This window comes from Cetorhinus maximus, chromosome 1 (assembly GCF_964194155.1).
Source record: "Cetorhinus maximus chromosome 1, sCetMax3.hap1.1, whole genome shotgun sequence".
In the NCBI taxonomy this organism is placed as follows: Eukaryota; Metazoa; Chordata; class Chondrichthyes; order Lamniformes; family Cetorhinidae; genus Cetorhinus; species Cetorhinus maximus.
The window spans coordinates 18914063-18934365 of NC_135879.1; the positions used below are offsets into that span (position 1 = coordinate 18914063).

Consider the following 20303-nt stretch of genomic DNA (forward strand, 5'->3'; position numbering starts at 1 on the left):
TATATCCTCAAAGAAGTCTAGCAAATTTGTCAAACATGATTTCCCTTCCACAAAACCATGTTGACTCTGATTGTGTTAAGCTTTTCGAAATGTCCAGCTATTTCTTCCTTAATAATGGACTCTAGCATTTTCCCAATGACAGATGTTAGGCTGACTGGCCTATAGTTTCCTGCTTTTTGTCTCCTTCCCTTCTTGAACAGGGGCGTCACATTAGCAGTTTTCCAATCTGCTGGGACCCTCCCGGAATCCAGTGAGTTCTGGAATATTTTAACCAATGCCTCTGCTATCTCTGCAGCCACTTCCTTTAAAACCTTTGGATGCAGGTCATCAGGTCCTGGCGACTTGTCTGTCTTTAGCCCCATTAGTTTGTCAAATACTTTGTCCCCCGTGATAGAGACTGTTACAAGATCTTTCCTTCCATTAGCTCCTTTTGCTTACCTGATATCTTTGGGATGTTTATAGTGTCCTCCACCATAAAGACCAATGCAAAATATTGGTTTAAATTATCTGCCATTTCCCTGTTCCCCATTATCAATTCCCCTATCGCATCCTCCTAGGGTCCAACGCTCACTTTAGCCACTCTCTTTTTATATACTCGTAGAAGCTCTTGCTGTTTGTTTTTATATTTCTTGCCAATTTACTTTCATAATCAATTTTCTCCATCTTTATTAGCTTTTTAGTCATCCGCTGCTGGTTCCTAAAATATTCCCCATCCTCTAGCCTACCACTAGTTTTCGCCGCTTTGTATGCCTTAGTTTTTGATTGGATCCTCTCCTTGACCATCTTTGTTAACCACCGGTGGTTCATCCTTCTCATCGAGTCCTTCTTTTTGACCGGGATCAATTTTTGCTGAGCGTTATGAAATATCTGCTTAAATGTCTACCACTGCTCATCCACTGACTTTCCCCTTAGTCTATTTTCCCAGCCTACCTTAGCCAACTCTTTCCTTATACCTCTGTCATTGCCCTTATTTAAGTTGAGGACACTGGTTTGAGACCCGAGTTGCTCACTCTCAAACTGAATTTGAAATTAGATTCATAGACGTCTATAGCACAGAAGGAGGCTATTTGGCCCATCGTGTCCACACCGGTCAACAAAGATCTGACTACACTAATCCCCTTTTCCAGCGCTTGGCCCATAGCCAAGTTCTACCATGTTGTGATCACTATCCCCTAGAGAATCCTTAACTACAATATATCTTATTAATCCCACCTCATTACACATTACTAAATCTAAAATAGCCTGTTCCAGGGTAGGTTCTGCAATATATTGCTCTAAGAAACAATCCCTGATGCACTCTTCAAATTTGTCTTCCATGTTACCCCCGCCAATCTGATTTGTCAAGTCAATATGCAGATTAAAATTGCCCATGACAATAGTAGCGCCCTTCTTACACGCCTCCATTATTTCTCAATTTATACTTTGTCCTACAGTGAGGCAGGTCTTTGGGGGCCTATAGATGACTCCCACCCGGGACTTCTTCCCCTTGCTACTCCTAATGTCCACCCAAACTGTTTCCAAATCACAATCTATTGCACCTATATCACTACTCATCACTGCACTGATACCTTCCTTTATTAACAAAGCTACCCCACCTCCTTTTCCTTTTTACCTATTTTTCCGGAACGTCGAATACCCTTGAATATTGAGTTCCCAGTCTTGGGGTCACCCTGCAACCAAATCTCTGTAATTGATATCAACTCATGTTCATTTATTTCTATTCATGCCATCAACTCATCTATCTTGTTACAAATGCTGTGTGCATTCAGCTTTGGCTTAAGAGCCTTAAGCTTTGACTTTTTACCATTATTGCTCATCCTGATTCTGATTTCTGCTGCACTCTTCTGTTTATATCTTCTGCCCCTTCCTATCACACTTTGATTATTGTTCGTCTCTTCACTATCCTGCACCTCTGCTCTCTCGTTTCTTTTTGATTTTTTAAACTTCCCTTCAATTGAACCATCCCCCCCACTAATTAGTTTAAAGTCCTATCTACAACCCTAGTTATACAATTCGCCAGGACACTGGTTCTATCATGGTTCAAATGAAGCCCATCCCAATGGAACGGCTCTGTCCTTCCCCAGTACTGGTGCCAGTGCCCCATGAATCGGAACCCATTTCTCCCACACCAATCTTTGAGCCATGCATTTACCTCAATAATCTTATTTACCCTACACCAATTTGCATGTGGCTCAGGTAGTAATCCGGAGATTATTACCTTTGTGGTTCTGCTTTTTAATTTAGCCCCGAGCTGCTCGTAGTCCTTCACCAGAACCTCTTTCCTAGTCCTACCTGTGTTGTTGGTACCTACGTGGACCACAACAACTGGATCCTTCCCCTCCCACTCTAAGTTCCTCTCCAGCCCAGAAGAGATGTCCTTAACCTTGGCATCAGGTAGGCAACACAGCCTTCGGGACTCTCTGTCTTTGCTGCAGAGAACAGTATCTATTCACCTAGCAATGCTATCATCTATTACTACTACATTCCTCGTTTCTCCCCCCCTCTTGAATGGCACTCTGCATCATGGTACTGTGGCCAATTTGCTCATCCTCCCTGCAGTCTGTGCCCTCGTCCACACTGGGAGCAAGAACCTCGTACCTATTGGACAAGGGTACTGGCTGAGGTTCCTCCAAAGCTGAATTTTGGATCCCCAAACCTGCCTCACTTGCAGTCACACCCTCCTGTCCCTGACCAAATTTGATGTAATTAATCTAAGGGGTGTGACTGTCTCCTGAAACACAGTGTCCAGGTAACTCTCTCCCTTCTTGATGTGTCACAGTGTCCGCAGTTCAGACTCCAGCTCATCAACTCTGAGCCTAAGTCCCTTGAGCAACCAACACCTGCTGCAGATGTGGACACTGTGGATCTCATCGGCATCCACCAGCTCCCACATACTACAGCTGCAACACACTGCCTGCCCACCATCACTGTTCTATTTAATTAATTAATTTGGATGTTAAATATTTCAAAAGTGAATTTCTTAATTTTAGTCTTGATCTGTAATAACATCTCCTGATTAAACTACTTGGCCAATCAAAAGAGACAGGGAAGAGATACCCACAAATCGTCTACCTGTTTCCCTTTGACGTCACACTTTGGCTCTGACAGGTAGAAACAGGTCCTCCTCTGGCACTCTCCTCTAGGTGTTCCTGGCTGCCTGTCCCAGGGTCCTCCTCATGCACTCTCCTCTAGTTGTTGCTGACTGCCTGTCCCAGTGTCCTCCTCTCGCACTCTCCTCTAGTGCTGCTGACTGTCTGTCCCAGGGTCCTCCTCATGCACTCTCCTCTAGTGCTGCTGACTGTCTGTCCCAGGGTCCTCCTCATGCACTCTCCTCTAGTGCTGCTGACAGTCTGTCCCAGGGTCCTCCTCTTGCACTCTCCTCTAGTGCTGCTGACTGTCTGTCCCAGTGTCCTCCTCTGGCACTCTCCTCTAGTGCTGCTGACTGTCTGTCCCAGTGTCCTCCTCTGGCACTCTCCTCTAGTGTTGCTGACTGTCTGTCCCAGTGTCCTCCTCTCGCACTCTCCTCTAGTGCTGCTGACTGTCTGTCCCAGTGTCCTCCTCTCGCACTCTCCTCTAGTGTTGCTGACTGTCTGTCCCAGGGTCCTCCTCTGGCACTCTCCTCTAGTGCTGCTGACTGCTTGTCCTAGGGTCCACCTCTTGCACTCTCCTCTAGGTGCTGCTGACTGCCTGTCCCAAGGCCCTCCTCATGCACTCTCCTCCCAACAGAGAGGACAACATAGAGAACAACAGCGAGGACAACAGAGAACAACAGGCACAAACACAGAAAGAAAAGCATCAAGAGAAAATTAGAGAACAGGAGTAAGAGAGACACAAAGAGGTGGGGAGTGAAGGGGAAGTTACAGAACTGTTCCTTCAGCTTTCTCTTCTGCTCCAGAATACTTGATGTGACGTTCCACCCTAGACACCTGTAAGATGGGCATTCAGCTTCAGTGCCAGTGATGCCTCCTTAATCCCCAAAGGGTGGTCAGCCAGAGAAAGTAGAAATCAATCCTCAAGAAGATTAAGAGAACCTAGTTCAAGCTCAGTTGTGCATTCTACCTATGTGGAACACCACATTCCATGCCTCAAACAATCTGGGAGTAACACCAGACAGACCCACCAACACTTCTCTCATTTATCATGGAACCCCTTTAAGTAGATGCGCTCTGCCTAAGTGCAGGTTCTTATCTCATTCCCCCACAGCTCGCAGTCCTACACTTTCCTCTTCAGTTACTTGTAAGAGCCTCCCATTTTCCACTTCAATGAGCAATGAGCAATATAATTAGGGAAAAGAATGCACAAGGTTATTTCCCACTGCCTTCCTCGTGTGTGCTTAAAGGAAACACAAATCCTCTTCCTGAAGGATCCTCTGCCTGTAGGCAGCTGTTGTTTCCTAAGATTCTAGCACTTCAGCCACCATCACTGAAAACCCACTGGTTTTGCCATTGGCCATCGCTTGTAACCCTGAGCATGGGACCCTTACCTGGGCCTGGGGACTGGAAAAATGGCAAAGATGACCACCCCTTGAGGTCTGAAATGACCCCACTACCCTAAGTTTACCTTAAGTTCCTAACCATTTCTAATGCCTGGCTTTAAAATTATTTATCACCACATTTTTTTTAACCTTGCGCCTACAGATGTCATTGGGCTGAATGTCTCCACCTTGGATCTATTTTTCAACATTGGGACCATTTCTGGGGTGTTAACCCAATCGGTGGAGTAGCAGGCTTCCCCATTGCTCTTTACCAGAGCAAATCAATTAAGAGCCCACCTCCGGGCTCCTCAACCAATTAGGGAGGATGGGCGGGGCGAAGCAGCCATTTTGTCAGGGGAAGGACTCCTAATTAAAGGGACCATGGGTATGTTTAGAGCAGCTCAGCAGCACTTGGATATTTCAGGCCTCAGCATCCAGAGTCATGGTGAGGAGACCTGGGAAGGCTCTTAGAACCATAGAACCATAGAAAGGTTACTGCGCAGAGGCCATTCAGCCTATCATGTCTGTGCCAGCCAGAAGAAGATGAAAAAGAAGCTAGACACTCATTTTAATCCCACTTCCCAGCACCCGGTCCATAGCCTTGCAGGTTACAGTGCTTCAGATGCAGATCCAAGTACCTTTTAAATGAATTGAGCATTTCAGCCTCAACCACCGACTTAGGCTGTGAATTCCAGACACTCACCACCCTCTGGGTGAAGAAGTTTTTCCTCATGTCTCCTTTAATCCTTCTACCAATCACCTTAAATCTATGCCCCCTGGTAATTGACTCCTCAGCTAGGGGGAAACAAGTTTTTCGTATCTACCCTATCTAGGCCCTTCATAATTTTGTACAGCTCAATTAGGTCACCCCTTAGCCTCCTCTATTCTAAGGAAAACAACCCCAGCCTATCCAATCTTTCTTCATTGCTACAACTTTCAAGCCCTGGCAGCATTCTTGTAAATCTCCTCTGTGCCCTCTCCAGATCAATGATGTCCTTCCTGTAAAGTGGTGACCAAAACTATACACAAAATTCCAGCTGTGGTCTAACCAGCATTTTATACGGTTCCATAATTACATCCCTGCTCTTGTATTTAATGCCTCATCCAATAAAGGAAAGCATTCCATATGCTTTCTTTACCACCTTGGCCACCTGTCCTGCTACCTTCAGGGACCAGTGGACATGCACTCCAAGGTCTCTCACTTCCTCAACCCCGTTTATTGTGTATTACCTTTGTTTGCCCACCCCAAATGCATTACCTCACACTTTTCCAGATTGAATTCCATTTGCCACTTTCCTGCCCACTCAACCAAACCATTGATATCATTCTGGAGGCAACAGCTATCCTCTTCACTATCAACTATGTGGCCAATTTTAGGGTCATCGGCAAATTTCCCAATCATACCTCCCATATTTATGTCCAAATCATTGATATATACAACAAACAGCAAGGGCCCCAACTCTGCCCCCGAGGCTCCCACTCTTACTCAGAGGGATAGCTGAGGTGCTGTAGTGAGGTGAGCCCTCCTAAGGGCAGGACAACAAAAACAGCTTCTTCACCAAGCCAGAATGGATGGAAGTGATGCAGGGAGTCAGTAGTAGTAGAGTGTCCCCTCTAACCTGGAGGTGGTGTACCACAAGGATTCAGGGCCTCAGGAAGGTATAACACTGTCAGGTGTTAAGCCCCGCACTCTCACTAGCCCAGCATTCTCCTGTACAGCACACCTCAGGGTCACGCTCCATGCAGCTCCATTCGTTCTTCTCTCTGCAGGCAGCCCACATCCTCATCTGAGCTGCCTACACACACACACAAGCTCACCCTCAGCCTAGTGCCCTCATGCACCCATACCTCACAATCACTAAACATAGATGTTGCTCTTCACACCTTTGAACACAAGCCACTCCTAACACTCTCGCCTCCCTGCTTTCTCTCCTTGATGGAGAAGAGATCGCACAACTTGGAGAAAGTCATGGATGTTGGGTGGAGGGAGACAGTGGAGAGGGACTCCACTGACAGGAAGACCCTATTCCCCTTGGTTGAGGGGTCCATAACTTTGGGCTTGGATTTAGGATAAGGCGGTGAAGGTTTAGAGCGGATTCAAGGGGAAATGTTTTCACCCAGGTGGTAGTGGGAGTCTGGAACTCACTACCTGAAGGGGTGGCAGAGGCAAAAGCCCTCATAACATTTAATAATGACTTGGAAATGCACTTAAAGTGCTGGAAACTGCAAGGCTACGAACCAAGAGCTGTAAAGTAGGATTAGGCAGGAAGGCTCCTTCTCAGCCAACACAGACATAATGGGCTGAATGGCTCTTTCCATGCTGTAAATTTCTATAATTCTATGACAGCCACCTTGTTGGGCACTGGCAATGCGTTCCTGCCTCCTCCACTGGGAAGGTGGTCTTTCACCCTAAGGGTTCAGATGCTACCACCGACCTCCCATGACAGTCTGAGCCTCCTGAGGCTCAGACATATTGGGATAGCTGGTCCATTAGCTTTAGACTCCGTTGGGAGTCTGGCCTCTTTCTAGCTGGATCTAGGTATCCATCCTCTCTGCCCTGTGGAGGGGCATCTGGCTGCATATGGGGGCGGTGGTGCTGTTGTTGGTGTTGCTGCCTCAGCAGAGGGGGTGGGTGTAGCTACATAAGCTTCTCCTGCGTTGCTGTGAAGTCTGGCAGTTAGGAAGTGCACCTGGGGGAGAGTGAAGTGCTGGTCAGGTGAAGTGCCTTCCAGGCAGTTGTCATTCACCTGGTTAAGCAACAATAGCATCCTCTGGCAGGATCAGTGCTGTGCAGGGCAGCCTCTCACCTGGCCACGGCTGCAGCTCTTCAGTGCAACTGATCAAAACCTTCACAGCTTGTCAATTTCACCAAGGCAACACCTCCGACTGTGTTCTCACCTTCTCCAACCTGCTGGGTTGGAGAGATAGCGTGGGACTGCCCCTGTCAGGATTCCACTAGGAAAATTGCCCCCAATTGGCTTCTTAAAAGGTTCAATTAGCTTCCCGTCACTGCCAGGCAGGCAGCTGCCAGCACTCAACCCGCCCTTGGGAAAAGTGGCAGGAGGCAGGAACGTCACAGAATAACTGTCCAATGGCATTTTTTTCTAATTTCCCCCTCCCAAACCTTTGCCTGTTTCCATGGGCCTGCAAAAATTCCTTCCATTGTCTCAGTTGCTTAGAGATTAGATAAATGACCTGCTCCCAAACTTTTCCTGTTCTCAGTGTTTTGGTCAATCAGTGATACCGCTCAGGCTGATCACAACTACCCAATATTAACTCCCACCACAGCCTCCACAGGCTTCTCTGTCCAACATGGCTAGAACTGAGCAGGACAAAGGTTGAACCTGCAGCCCTCCCACTACATGAGAGCATATATTGATGAGCATTGTACATTATAACCTCTGGAATGTTTAGCTAAACTTTCTGAACAGTCAAACTGAAGGGATGTTTATCTCACTATTCTCCAGTTCAGTTTATCAGGTAGTTGAATGTGGACAGCCAAATGCTTCCTGACAAATAGGAACTCACTGTGCTACCTGGTACTTGGTGTCTCACAGTTTAGTGAAAGTCACTTTACACACTAGGGCCTTTCATTGCATACAGAATCCTGGCATGGGATCAACAAGTATGACATTAAAATCCTACAATATCAACCATTTAAATGTTTGTCAAAAATATTCATGGTTAATAAATAAAAGGGCTGAAAAAGCCAACAAAATAAGTGAGCTGAATTGCTTCTTTTAGAAGAGGGGGGTGCTCTTAGAGCACAGGGGCTATTTAGAAAATTGCCCCAATCGTTGAAGTTGCCGATATAATTATTCCAGTGAAATATTCAGACATTGTCCATAAACATTCTCTCAGCTTTCTCCCGCTCTGATATGTGTGAACAGGGTTTCTGCCAAGCTTCCACGAGAGGGCAACAGAACTGGAGAATCTCTAAGAGGATTGCAGCATACTGTGCTTTTCTCCGTACTGGTCTCGGTTTGTCAGTCAGTGCTACTGTAATGCCAACAGTAGCCTGATATTAAAATAACACTAAATTTAAATTAAATTTACTTCCAAATATTTTCCCACTTATTTTCATTTAAAAAAAATTATTTCCATTTTCATTCATTGTTTTAACCCCACCTTTTAGTCTATTTTCGATCTTTTTTCCTACCACCATCCCCTCCCCCCACCCCGCCCCCCCCCCCACCCCCCCAACTAGGGCCATCTGTCACTTGCTCATTCCGCTTTCTACTCTTAATGTCACCATTAGCACCTCCCTTAGTCAGTACCACCACCATTAACACCCTTTGACCTTTTGTTTATGTCATCTTTTGCAATCTCTCCTTTGCCTCCACCTATCGCTGGCCTTCTATCCAGCTTCATCTGTTCCAGCCCCCTTAAACAGTATATATTTCACCACATCTGTACTTCTCTTTAGCTCTGAAGAAGAGTCATACGGGCTCGAAACTTTAACTCTGTCTTTCTCTCCACAGGTGCTGTCAGACCTGCTGAGTTTTTCCAGCATTTTTTGTTTTTGTTTAAAATAACGCGAATTGGGAACAGTCAAATATATCATAATAAATGCAATTTTCATTGATTTGTGATCCCTGTGCATACTTGGAACATTGGCCCTAACTTTCCTCAGAGATCCAGCTGCTGTGTCGCTGTAAGTTCGCCAGAGGTTTGGTGGAAGCCCTGATTATATGCAGCTAAATGGGAGCCGCTCCGAATAATTATGGGTCAGTACATCAAGGGCTAATTGGCTGCTCATCCCCCTCCGAAATACACGGGCACAAAATGGTGCTGTTTTTGATTTAGGTATAAATCAGAGGGGAGATGGCGGTGTAGCAGTAATGTTGCTGGACTTGTAATCCAGGGACCTGGGCTAATGCTCTGGGGTCATGGGTTCAAATCCCACCTGACAGCTGGTGGAATTTGAATTCAGTTAATAAATCTGGAATATAAAGCCAGTGATGGTGACCATGAAACTACCTTGATTGTCGCAAAACCCCATCTGGTTCACTAATTCCTTCAGAGAAGGAAATCTGCCATCCTTACCTGGTCTGGGTGTGGCCTATATGTAACTCCAGACCCAGTTGACTCTTAATTGACCTAGCAAGGTCAATTTAATCCAAGGGCAATTAGGGATGGGCAACAAATGCTGGCCAGTTGACTCTTAATTGACCTAGCAAGGTCAATTTAATCCAAGAGCAATTAGGGATGGGCAACAAATGCTGGCCAGTTGACTCTTAATTGACCTAGCAAGGTCAATTTAATCCAAGGGCAATTAGGGATGGGCAACAAATGCTGGCCTTGCCAGTGACACCCACATGCCATGAAGCAATTAAAAAAAAATCCTGCCTGAAAGATTTAAGCCTCTGGTCCAAACTCATTTCAATAATATGTGCAGCAACAGCTGCAGACTCACATGGTTCCAAGGAGCACACTGGTGGTGGGAGAAGAGGAACATAAGAAATAGGAGCAGGAGTGGGCTTTCAGCCCATTGAGCCTGCTCTGCAATTTTATGGCTGATTATGGCTGATTATGGCTGATTATCTACCTCGTACACCATTTTTCCCACTATCCCTATATCCCTTAATGTCACTAGTATCCAGAAACCTATTGATCTCTGTCTTGAACATGCTCAATTACTGAGCTTCCACAGCACTCTGGGGTGCAGAGTTCCAAAGATTCACCACCCTCGAGTGAAAAAATTCCTCCTCGTCTCAGTCTTAAATGGCCTACCCTTATTCTGAGACTGTGCTCCCTGGTTCTAGACTCATCAGCCAGGGGAAACATCCTATCCATATTTACCCTATCATGTTCTGTAAGAATTTTGTAAGTTTCAAAGGGATCACCACTCATTCTTCACCTAAGTATCAATAAAAGCTCAAGGAATGGGGAGAAACAAGAAGATATCAAAACAGGAACTGAACACACTCAAATTAACTGCTTCGTTGCTACAGATTTACTAGAATGGAGATGTAGGAAATGTAGAGAGGCTAGAGAAGCTGGGGTTGTTCTCCTTACATCAGTGATGGTTAAGAGGAGAGTTGATCAAGATGTTCAAAACCATGAAAGGTTTTGATAGATCAATTAAGGAAAAACCGTTTCCATTGGCAGAGGAGGTTGGCAACAAAAGGACACACGTATAAGGTAGTTGGCAAAAGAACCAGAAGGGACATGAGGGCTTTTATTTTACACGGCGAGTTGTAGTGATCTGGAAGGTACTGCCTGCACACTCATGTTGGGCCAATTGGCCTCCTTCTGCGTTGTCTCATTCTATGATTACACTATGTCTATTCCCATTACTAAGCACAAAACAGACAAAGCGATCGGCGACTGTATTCAATCTTGGGAGACAAAGACGGTAATCTTAATTGAACCCATTATATAACCCATCAGCTGGACGTTCCATTTAATTCAATTCCCCACCCAAACAATGGTGAAAATTGCCCCCAAAATATCTCTACCACATTATCACGGGGCAGGTGTGTAGAACAGGTTCCATTCAAAATTCCTTCGGTGATGCAAGAATGGTGGGGAAAGCTTTGATGTGTATTAAAAGAAAGACCTCAACAATAAGACAAGGGGCAGACGGAAAACCCTTCCCTACAGGGAGAGAATGGAAATATAGCGGCCTGGAAACTCGATTGCACCGCGCCCATTTTTTGGGCACTAAACAGCTGCACATGTATCCACAAACAGCTGCACATGTATCCACAAACAGCTGCACATGTACCCACAAACAGGAAACATGCACTTAATTCAAGTTTGAAGTCCACCACTCGCCACATTGAGTTGGGCTTCTCAGGAGGCCTCCAACATGCCAGAAATATGTAAAGCAATGATTAACTTATGTAAATAATGCTCCTATCCTGTTGTTTGGTTTGCCAGTACCTAACGTGCGACATGGTAAACTTGCTCATCAACTCTGGGCACTGACAGGTAAGAAAGTCACCAACACTATTTAAATCAATCACGGAGTACAGGTTAGTTTCTGGTTTGTCATGTTGAGCTGCTGGTTAACTTCTAGATGCTTCTTGACGTGCTTTCCACCCCCTCAATATCCCTCCTCCTGTCTACAGCCACCAGGGCAGCAACAGAGAACCTGGGAGCCCGATCTGTACACTGGCAGGTCTTACAGCCTTTTCTCTCTTGACAATCTTTCCCTGTTATCTGCAGCCAGAATACACCACCGCTTTAAGAGGTGCTGGTTACCTTTAAGTAATGTCAGAGACACCCAGTATCTGTGCCAGGTGTGCAACCAATCAATAGCATGGGTAGTGCTGACTCATAATAATGAGCCGGTTGCTGGGGACAATACTAACAGACCTGTTCAGTACACTTGCATGCCTTGTACATGCACGTTTTTGAACGTGAGTCAATTATGGTGCCAGTTTTTTAGCCAAGCTTTTCTTTCCCTTCTTGTACTGTTAATCAATATTCCTTTGTCATTTTTTCCACTCTCTCTTCTTTCTTTCTCTAACACAAGGGCTACCAAGAATTTTTGTTGGCCAAGAAACCATTCTAGTCCAATCCTATTGCTCTCATTTCATAGCTATTAATTCTTCAAAAACTCAATAGCAACTGGTGCTATAAAATGTCGCGGCCTGTGTTTGATTCACAGTGGACTTGATTCACAGTCTTTCATTTGCATCATAACATACCAGAATCTAGAATCACACTGTCCACCATCTATAAGACACAAGTCAGGAGTGTGATGGAATACTCCTCACTTTCCTGGATCAGTGCAGCTCCAACAACACTCAAGAACTTCGACACCATCCAGGATTAAGCAGCCCACTTGATTGACACCCCATCCACCACCTTCAACATTCACTCCCTCCAGCATCAATGCACAGTAGCAGCAGTGTGTACCATCTACAAGATGCACTGCAGGAACTCACCAAGGCTCCTTCGACAGCACCTTCCAGACCCACAACCTCTACCACCTAAAAGAACAAGAGCAGCAGATACATGGGAACACCACCACCTGCAAGTTCCCCTCCAAGCCACTCACCATCCCGACTTGGAAATATATCACCATTCCTTTACTGTCGCTGGGTCAAAATTCTGCTTCCTAACAGCACAGTGGGTGTTCCTACAAGACATGGACTGCAGCAGTTCAATAAGGTGGCTCTTCACCACCTTCTCAAGGGCAATGAGAGATGAGCAACAAATGCTGATTTAGCCAGTGATGCCCGCATCACATGAAAGAATTTTTTAAAAACACAGAAGGGAGCGATTCAGTTTATTGTGCCTGTACAGGTTCATTGAAATAGCTATCCATTCTGCTTCTTTTACCCCTTAGCCCTGCAAATCTAGCTACTGTTAATTATGATATTTTAAAGCTCTTTAAGAAACAATTCATATTGTTATGAACAAAGCATTTATGACAGCAGTTTGTGCAATTCATCATACTTCATGTGAATCCCTCTTGCTTAGAACTGTCGGTAAGTATATGCAGATTTTAGGGAAACCAGTCATTTTGATTCCACTCCTGCACTGTTTTATAAATATGGGCATAAAAGTGTGGTTGCTATTGTTATTAATTTATCTGATGTCACCAGCCAATTGACAATCCTCATGTTTGCTAAGGTAGAGAATGGGAGCCGAAGCTCACCAGGTTTTTTTGATGGTGTGTGTTGCTTTCCCTTCACCCTCCCGACAGCCCCTTAATCTGAACCAGTTTGAAGTTGTCAGGTACGCACAAGAAAAAGAATTAGTGCCGCAGCCTCTTGCATTTCCTTACCTCCTTTGTAAAGCAACTTCTGTCTTTCTGGAGTTGTCAATGGTTTGCCTGAGTATCTTCTCAGACTGTGAAAGTTCCTCCAACCTCTGGTCAAGGACATCAATTTCACGCTTATTAGTCTCCCACTCATTGTGTCTTGTCCCTTCATTCTTTGCCTCTTCCAGATCCTGCAATTGCCAGGAGGTACCAATGGTTACGTTAACATTCAGTACATCTGTTCCATCTTTTCTGGGTGAGATAATATGATAACTAATCTCCTTCACTTTATCATCCAGGGAATCCATCTGAAGGCAAAGCACTGCTGCCTTTCATGCCACTGGGATCAACTGAACCCAAGAAATATGTCGCTGCTGAAAATGCTTCAGTCTTTAAACAGCGTAGATATTTTCACTTTGAGACAGCCTCTGTTGTTTTAACTGTGGTGGCCTGCTGCTCAAATAGCATCTCCACAATGTGGTAAAGCGGCATTTATTTATTCATGATGAAAGAGCCATACTGTTAGTTCCATTGGACAAACTGGGCATGCAATATTGATGGAGTGCTCTGATATTACAGCTTCAGAGAACTCCAACAATGGCACCATATCAGGAGACCTTCACATTGTCTACGTACAAACGTTTTCAATATGTCTCAATCCTACAGGGGAACACTTGGTGGACAATCTTTAAAACTAAATTTTACAAAAATGGTTTATTGAAAATGCTACTCCGAGCCATGTTTTTGGAACAAATAATTTCAATGATTTTAATGCTCCGTTGAGCCCTTTTTGATCTTATCTGTAATATTTTGTGCGATACGGCTCCAAGCACTAGAGTGGGGACAACAGATATTGGCATAATAATGAAACATTAGAGGTGATCTATTTCCATCGTCTGTACAAACAAAACATGGATCCTTGTTCTCTGGGGAGGCTCCTTTTGGTTTTGGGAAGAATGTGCTGAACCGCTCATCCTCTGTTGACAGCTAAATGTATTTCCAATAAAGGCAGCGAGGGCGAATTTCCTGTCGCTACTGCCCCATTTGTGTTTTGAGAATTGAACAGTAGTGGAACCAAAACTAGCTAAGCGACGCAAGTGCCAGTTTACCAACATGCTGCCCTCCATTCTGATTTTCCTGGGCCACAGCTTCCCCCTGAAACATACAGCAAGGTTGTATACATACGATGACACAGTTGTGAACATTATTTTCGTCTCTGTCTGCTGACTAATGCCAATTCCTGTTCCTACCCACCAAACATGGGCAGGTCAAGTCGCAAGGCAGCCATTCCAGCTATAGCTAAAGGAATCCTCAGCTGCTCCTAGGCAAAGCTGTAGGAAATTTTCGGAGATATTTTGCTCCCATCACTTTATGATTTGTTTTCTGTGTAAAAATGTTATTCATTGCTGCCATACTTTTTCTGAACTCCTTAGGGGCATCCAGCATCACACTCATTTCTTCATTGTGGATGTTCTGAGGGTCCCACTCTGGGAAGAGGAAGAGGAGCCTGAGCAGGAAGGAGAAGTGAACAGGGCTGCTGCTGGAGGGAGACCAGGTTGAAAAAAGACAAGCTCAGAGGAATCCTCGCCTTGACCAACTGCGGAGAAGTGCGAGGTAATGCATTTGGGGAAGGCAAGCAAAGCGAGGGATTACTCAATATATATGAAGTTATTTAGAGGGGTTGAGGAAGTCAGAGACCTTGTAGTGCATGTCCACAGGTCCCTAGAGGTGGCAGGACAGGCGGATAAGGTAGTAAAGAAAGCATATGGAATGCTTTCCTTTATTGGGCAAGGTATTGAATACAAAAGCAGGGATGTAATGCTGGAACTGTATAAAACGCTGGTTAGGCCACAGCTGGAATTTTGTGTACAGTTTGGTCACCACTTTACAGAAAGGACATAATAGCTCTGGAGAGGGTACAGAGGAGATTTACAAGAATGTTGCCAGGGCTTGAAAATTACAGCCATGAGGAGAGATTGGTTAGGCTGGGGTCGTTTTCCTTAGAACAGAGGAGGCTAAGGGGTGACCTAATTGAGCTGTACAAAATTATGAGGGACCTAGATAGGGTAGACAGGAAAGACTTGTTTCCCCTAGCTCAGGGGTCAATTACCAGGGGGCAAAGATTTAAGGCGATTGGTAGAAGGATTAGAGGGGACATGAAGAAAAACCTTTTCAACCTGAGGGTGGTGGGCGTCTAGAATTCACTGCATAAATTGGTGGTTGAGGCTGAAACTCTCAACTCATTTAAAAGGTAATTGGATCCGTATCTGAAGCACTGTAACCTGCAAGGCTACGGACCAAGTGCTGGAAAGTGGGATTAAAATGAGCGGCTAGTTTCTTTTTTCCCTTTTTGACTGGCACAGGCCCGATGAGCTGAAAGGCCTCTTTCTGCACCGTAACCTTTCTATGATTCCATGGTTCTAACAGAGTTTATACATCAGTTCTCTGGGGGACAGTACATAAGAAGGCTTCACTTCTCTAGCAAAGCCGAACAGTTGAATCACCTTCTGCAACAAGACCTGGAACCAATTTCCAGAGCCAGTCCAGGGTTGCCTCTTTGTGGTCAAGATCAGCAAAGCCCTGACGTTCTTCACATCAGGTTTCTTCCTGGTTGCCACAGGTTATATCAACAACATATCTGTCTGCAGACCTTTCAGATGACAATAGCACCACCCTTGTCCACGCGATAGATAACAATGTTGTGGTTAGACCTCAGGGAGTCAATCTTCACAGTGGAAGACACGAGTAACATCCCCAAAGTTCAAGAGAATCGGGGGGCAGAGGTGAGTATGGTGGCCATTACCAAGGAGAAGGTGCTAGGAAAACTGAAAGGTCTGAAGGTGGATAAATCACCTGGACCAGATGGATTATACCCCAGAGTTCTGAAGGAGATAGCTGAAGAGATAGTGGAGGCTTTGGTGGTGATCTTTCAGGAATCACTGGAGTCAGGGAGGGTCCCAGAGGACTGGAAAATCGCTAATGTAACCCCCCTGTTTAAGAAGGGAGTGAGGCAAAAGACGGGAAATTACAGACCAATTAGCCTGACCTCGGTCGTTGGTAAGATTTTAGAGTCCATTATTAAGGATGAGATTTCAGAATACTTGGAAGTGCATGGTAAAATCAGGCAAAGTCAGCATGGTTTCATCAAGGGGAGGTCATGCCTGACAAATCTGTTAGAACTCTTTGAGGAGGTAACGAGCAGGTTAGACAAAGGAGAGCCAATGGATGTTATCTACTTGGACTTCCAGAAGGCCTTTGACAAGGTGCCGCACAGGAGGCTGCTCAGTAAGATAAGAGCCCATGGCGTTAGAGGCAAGGTACTAGCATGGATAGAAGATTGGCTGTCTGGCAGGAGGCAGAGAGTGGGGCTAAGGGGGTCCTTCTCAGGATGGCGGCCGGTGACTAGTGGAGTTCCGTAGGGGTCAGTGTTGGGACCACAACTTTTCACTTTATACATTAATGATCTAGATGAAGGAACTGAGGGCATCCTGGCTAAGTTTGCAGATGATACAAAGATAGGTGGAGGGACAGGTAGTATTGAGGAGGCGGGGAGGCTGCAGAAGGATTTGGACATTTTAGGAGAATGGGCAAAGGAGTGGCAGATGGAATACAACATGGGGAAGTATGAGGTCATGCACTTTGGTAGGAAGAATAGAGGCATAGATTATTTTCTAAATGGGGAGAGAATTCAGAAATCTGGAGTGCAAATGGACTTGGGAGTCCTAGTCCAGGATTCTCTTAAGGTTAACATGCAGGTTGAGTCGGTAGTTAGGAAGGCAAATGCAATGTTGGCATTTATTTCGAGAGGACTAGAATATAAAAGCAGGGATGTGCTGCTGAGGCTTTATAAGGCTCTGGTCAGACCACATTTAGAAAATTGTGAGCAATTTTGGGCCCCGTATCTCAGGAAGGATGTGTTGGCCCTGGAGAGGGTCCAGAGGAGGTTCACGAGAATGATCCCAGGAATGAAAGGCTTAACATATGAGGAACATTTGAGGACTCTGGGTCTATACTCGATGGAGTTTAGAAGGATGAGGGGGGGATCTGATTGAAACTTACAGAATACTGAAAGGCCTGGATAGAGTGGACGTGGGGAAGATGTTTCCATTAGTAGGAGAGACTAGGACCCAAGGGCACAGCCTCAGAATAAAGGGAAGACCTTTTAGAACAGAGATGAGGAGAAGCTTCTTTAGCCAGAGAGTGGTGAATCTATGGAATTCATTGCCACAGAAGGCTGTAGAGGCCAGGTCATTGAGTGTATTTAAGACCAAGATAGATAGGTTCTTGATTGGTAAGGGGATCAAAGGTCACGGGGAGAAGGCGGGAGAATGGGGTTGAGAAACTTATCAGCCATGATTGAATGGCGGAGCAGACTCGATGGGCTGAATGGCCTAATTTCTGCTCCTATGTCTTATGGTCTTATGGAATGGAGTGCAGCATGTTCAGACAGAGGCAGGTTAAAGTGAGTGAAGGAAGAAGAGAAATTAAGACTGTCAATGTCACCCTGACAGTTCTCAATGAAAAGATCAAGAACAGGTATGGACATATGAACATTAGGGTCAGCAGTAGGCCATTCAGCCCCTCGAGCCTGCTCTGCCATTTGATAAGATCATGGCTGATTTGATTGTGGCCTCAACTCCACTTTTGCCCCCTATACCCTTTGACTCCCTTGTCAATCAAGAATCTATCCAGCTCAGTCTTAAAAATATTCAATGACCCTGACTCCACTGCTCTCTGAGGAAGAGAATTCCACAGACTAATGACTCTTTGAGAGAAAAAAATTCTCTTCATCTCCATCTTAAATGTGAGACCCCTTATTTTTAATCCATGTTCCCTAGTTCTAGTCTGCCTCACAAAGGGAAACATCCTCTTAGTACCCAACCCGTCAAGTCCCCTCAGGATCTTACCTGTTTCAATGAGATCATCTCTCACTCTTCTAAACTCCAATGGATACAGGCCCAGCCTGTCCAACCATTCAAGATGCCAGAGGAAGGAACCCAGGTGGAGGGAGAATACTGGAGAGGGGTAAAAGGGCCCACTGTTCGGGGAAGGATTCCTGGCTAAAGAAGTGAGCACTGAGGCGAAGGCAACAGAAGAAGAGCTCAACGTTGTGCTGAGCTCAAACTTCATTGAGGTAAATGTTCTGTTCCGATGATGCAACCTTCTACAACAGCATTTCTGATCTGTTTTCCTTTTTCGTCAATCGAGGTTCCCCCTCCGCCATTACCCACCCCATTGTGGCTGACAAGACCCTCAACTGTGTCCAACCCATATGCCACACTTCTGCTCTCACCCCTTCCCTTCCCTCCCAGGTTGTGATAAGGTTCCCCGTGTCCTCACTTTCCACCCACTAGCCTCGATATTCAAAGGGTTGTCCTCCGCCATTTCTACCACCAAATACATCTCCCCTCCCCTCCCCTGTCAACATTCTGAAGGGACCATACCATCCGCAACATCCCGGTCCACTCCTCTATCACCCCCAACATCTTGTCCCTTTCCCATGGCACTTTCCCATGCAATTGCAGGAGGTGTAAGACCTGCCCTTTTACCTCCTCTCTCCTCACCATCCAAGGCCCTAAACACTCTTTCCAGATGAATCAGCGATTTACTTGTACTTCTTCAAATTTAGTCTCCTGTATTCACTGCTCACAATGTGGTCTCCTCTACACTGGGGAGACCAAGTTCACAGCGGGTGACCGTTTTTCGGAACACCTTCACTCAGGCCACAAGTCTGACCCGAGCTTCCAGCCGCTTGCTATTTTAATTCACTACCTCGCTCTGGCTCACATTTCTGGTCTTGGCCTACTGCAGTGTTCCCGTGAAGCTCAACGCAAGCTTGAGGAACAGTACCTCATCTTCCAATTAGGCACTTTGCAATCTTCGGGACTCAACATTGAGACCATCGACAACTTCAGACCATGAACTCTTGTCTCCCATTTTGATTGGGTTTTTTTGCCATGTGCCGGTCTGAATCTTGTTTCTCATGTTCTTGCTTTTAGACAGAGCTGTTCATTATTCCGCCAATCACACTCCCTCTGGACAAATGCCTTCTCTCTTTACTACAACCACTGCCACACACTTTGCCTTTTGGTTCTATGACATCTTTGTCATGTAATCTCTCCCACCCTCTACCCTATCCTGGATCTTGGGCAGAATTTTCTGTGCCGGCCGGCATCGGGCGCATTCAGCGGTTTGAGTGGACAATATGACGAGAAAGCCAAAAATCGGTTTCACGACATCGTGAAACCAGTTTGCAATCGTCCACTCTGCCCGTCAATGGCGGGCCGCGTTTCCTACAGCAACAGCACCCTGGAATAACATTCATGGCATGCTGGGTGGATTCTCATGGACATGGGTCCACCACAAAGCAGCTCATGGTAGTTGGAAAGTTATCGTTGAGGGTCAGCTCACAATGGATGATCATCGAGGGGATGGAGAGGAAGATCCAGCCGTGTTTGGGAGAGGAAGCTGCACTTGGGTGGGGGGAGGGGGGTGGGGAGAGATGGGGTGGGGAAATAAAGAGGTAGGACCGACTGGGAGAGGAAGAGGTGCCAGGCGGGTGAGGTGGGGGGCAATAAAGGTGTTGGGATGGTGAGGTTGAGCGGGAAAACGGTGTCAGGGGGGTGAGATTGGGATGGACTGAACAAAGGTGTTGAGGGGGGGGTGAGGTTGGGAGGGGGAACAAAGGTGTCAGGGGGAGGTTGGGGCGTTTAGAGAGTATGGAGGGAGGAGGAGGTAACGGGGGAGAAAACGGCAACTGGGGAGGTAGGTGTTTTTGGGTGGGGGGGAATGGAAGGTGTGAAGGAAGGAGTCCAGTGGGGGGGAGGAAGGAGTGCAGCAAGGGGAAGGAGTCCAGGGGAAGGAAGGAGTCTGGGGGGAGGAAGGGGTGCAGAGAGGGGAAGGAGTCCAGGGGAAGCAAGAGTCCGAGAGGAGGAAGGAGTCCGGGGGGGAGGAAGCAGTAAGAGTTGTAAGGGTGGAGGAGGAAGTAAGGGTGGAGGAAGGAGTAAGGGTGGAGGAAGGAGTCTGGAGAGGGGAAGGACTAAGGAGGGGAGTCCCGTGGGGGAAGGGTTAGGGTGGGGGGGGGGGGGGTGCAGTGGGGGGTAGGAGTCT

At 46.1% G+C, this 20303-nt stretch overlaps 1 protein-coding gene across 1 annotated transcript in view; it reads right to left on the bottom strand.

The window, feature by feature from the left end:
• Nucleotides 1–20303, bottom strand: part of LOC144688852 (uncharacterized) — a 582637-nt gene that overhangs the window by 159592 nt on the left and 402742 nt on the right. Inside the window, exon 25 of the mRNA XM_078555848.1 lies at nt 13218–13384. Coding sequence (XP_078411974.1) covers nt 13218–13384 — 167 coding nt within the window. The remainder of the gene's footprint in view (nt 1–13217; nt 13385–20303) is intronic.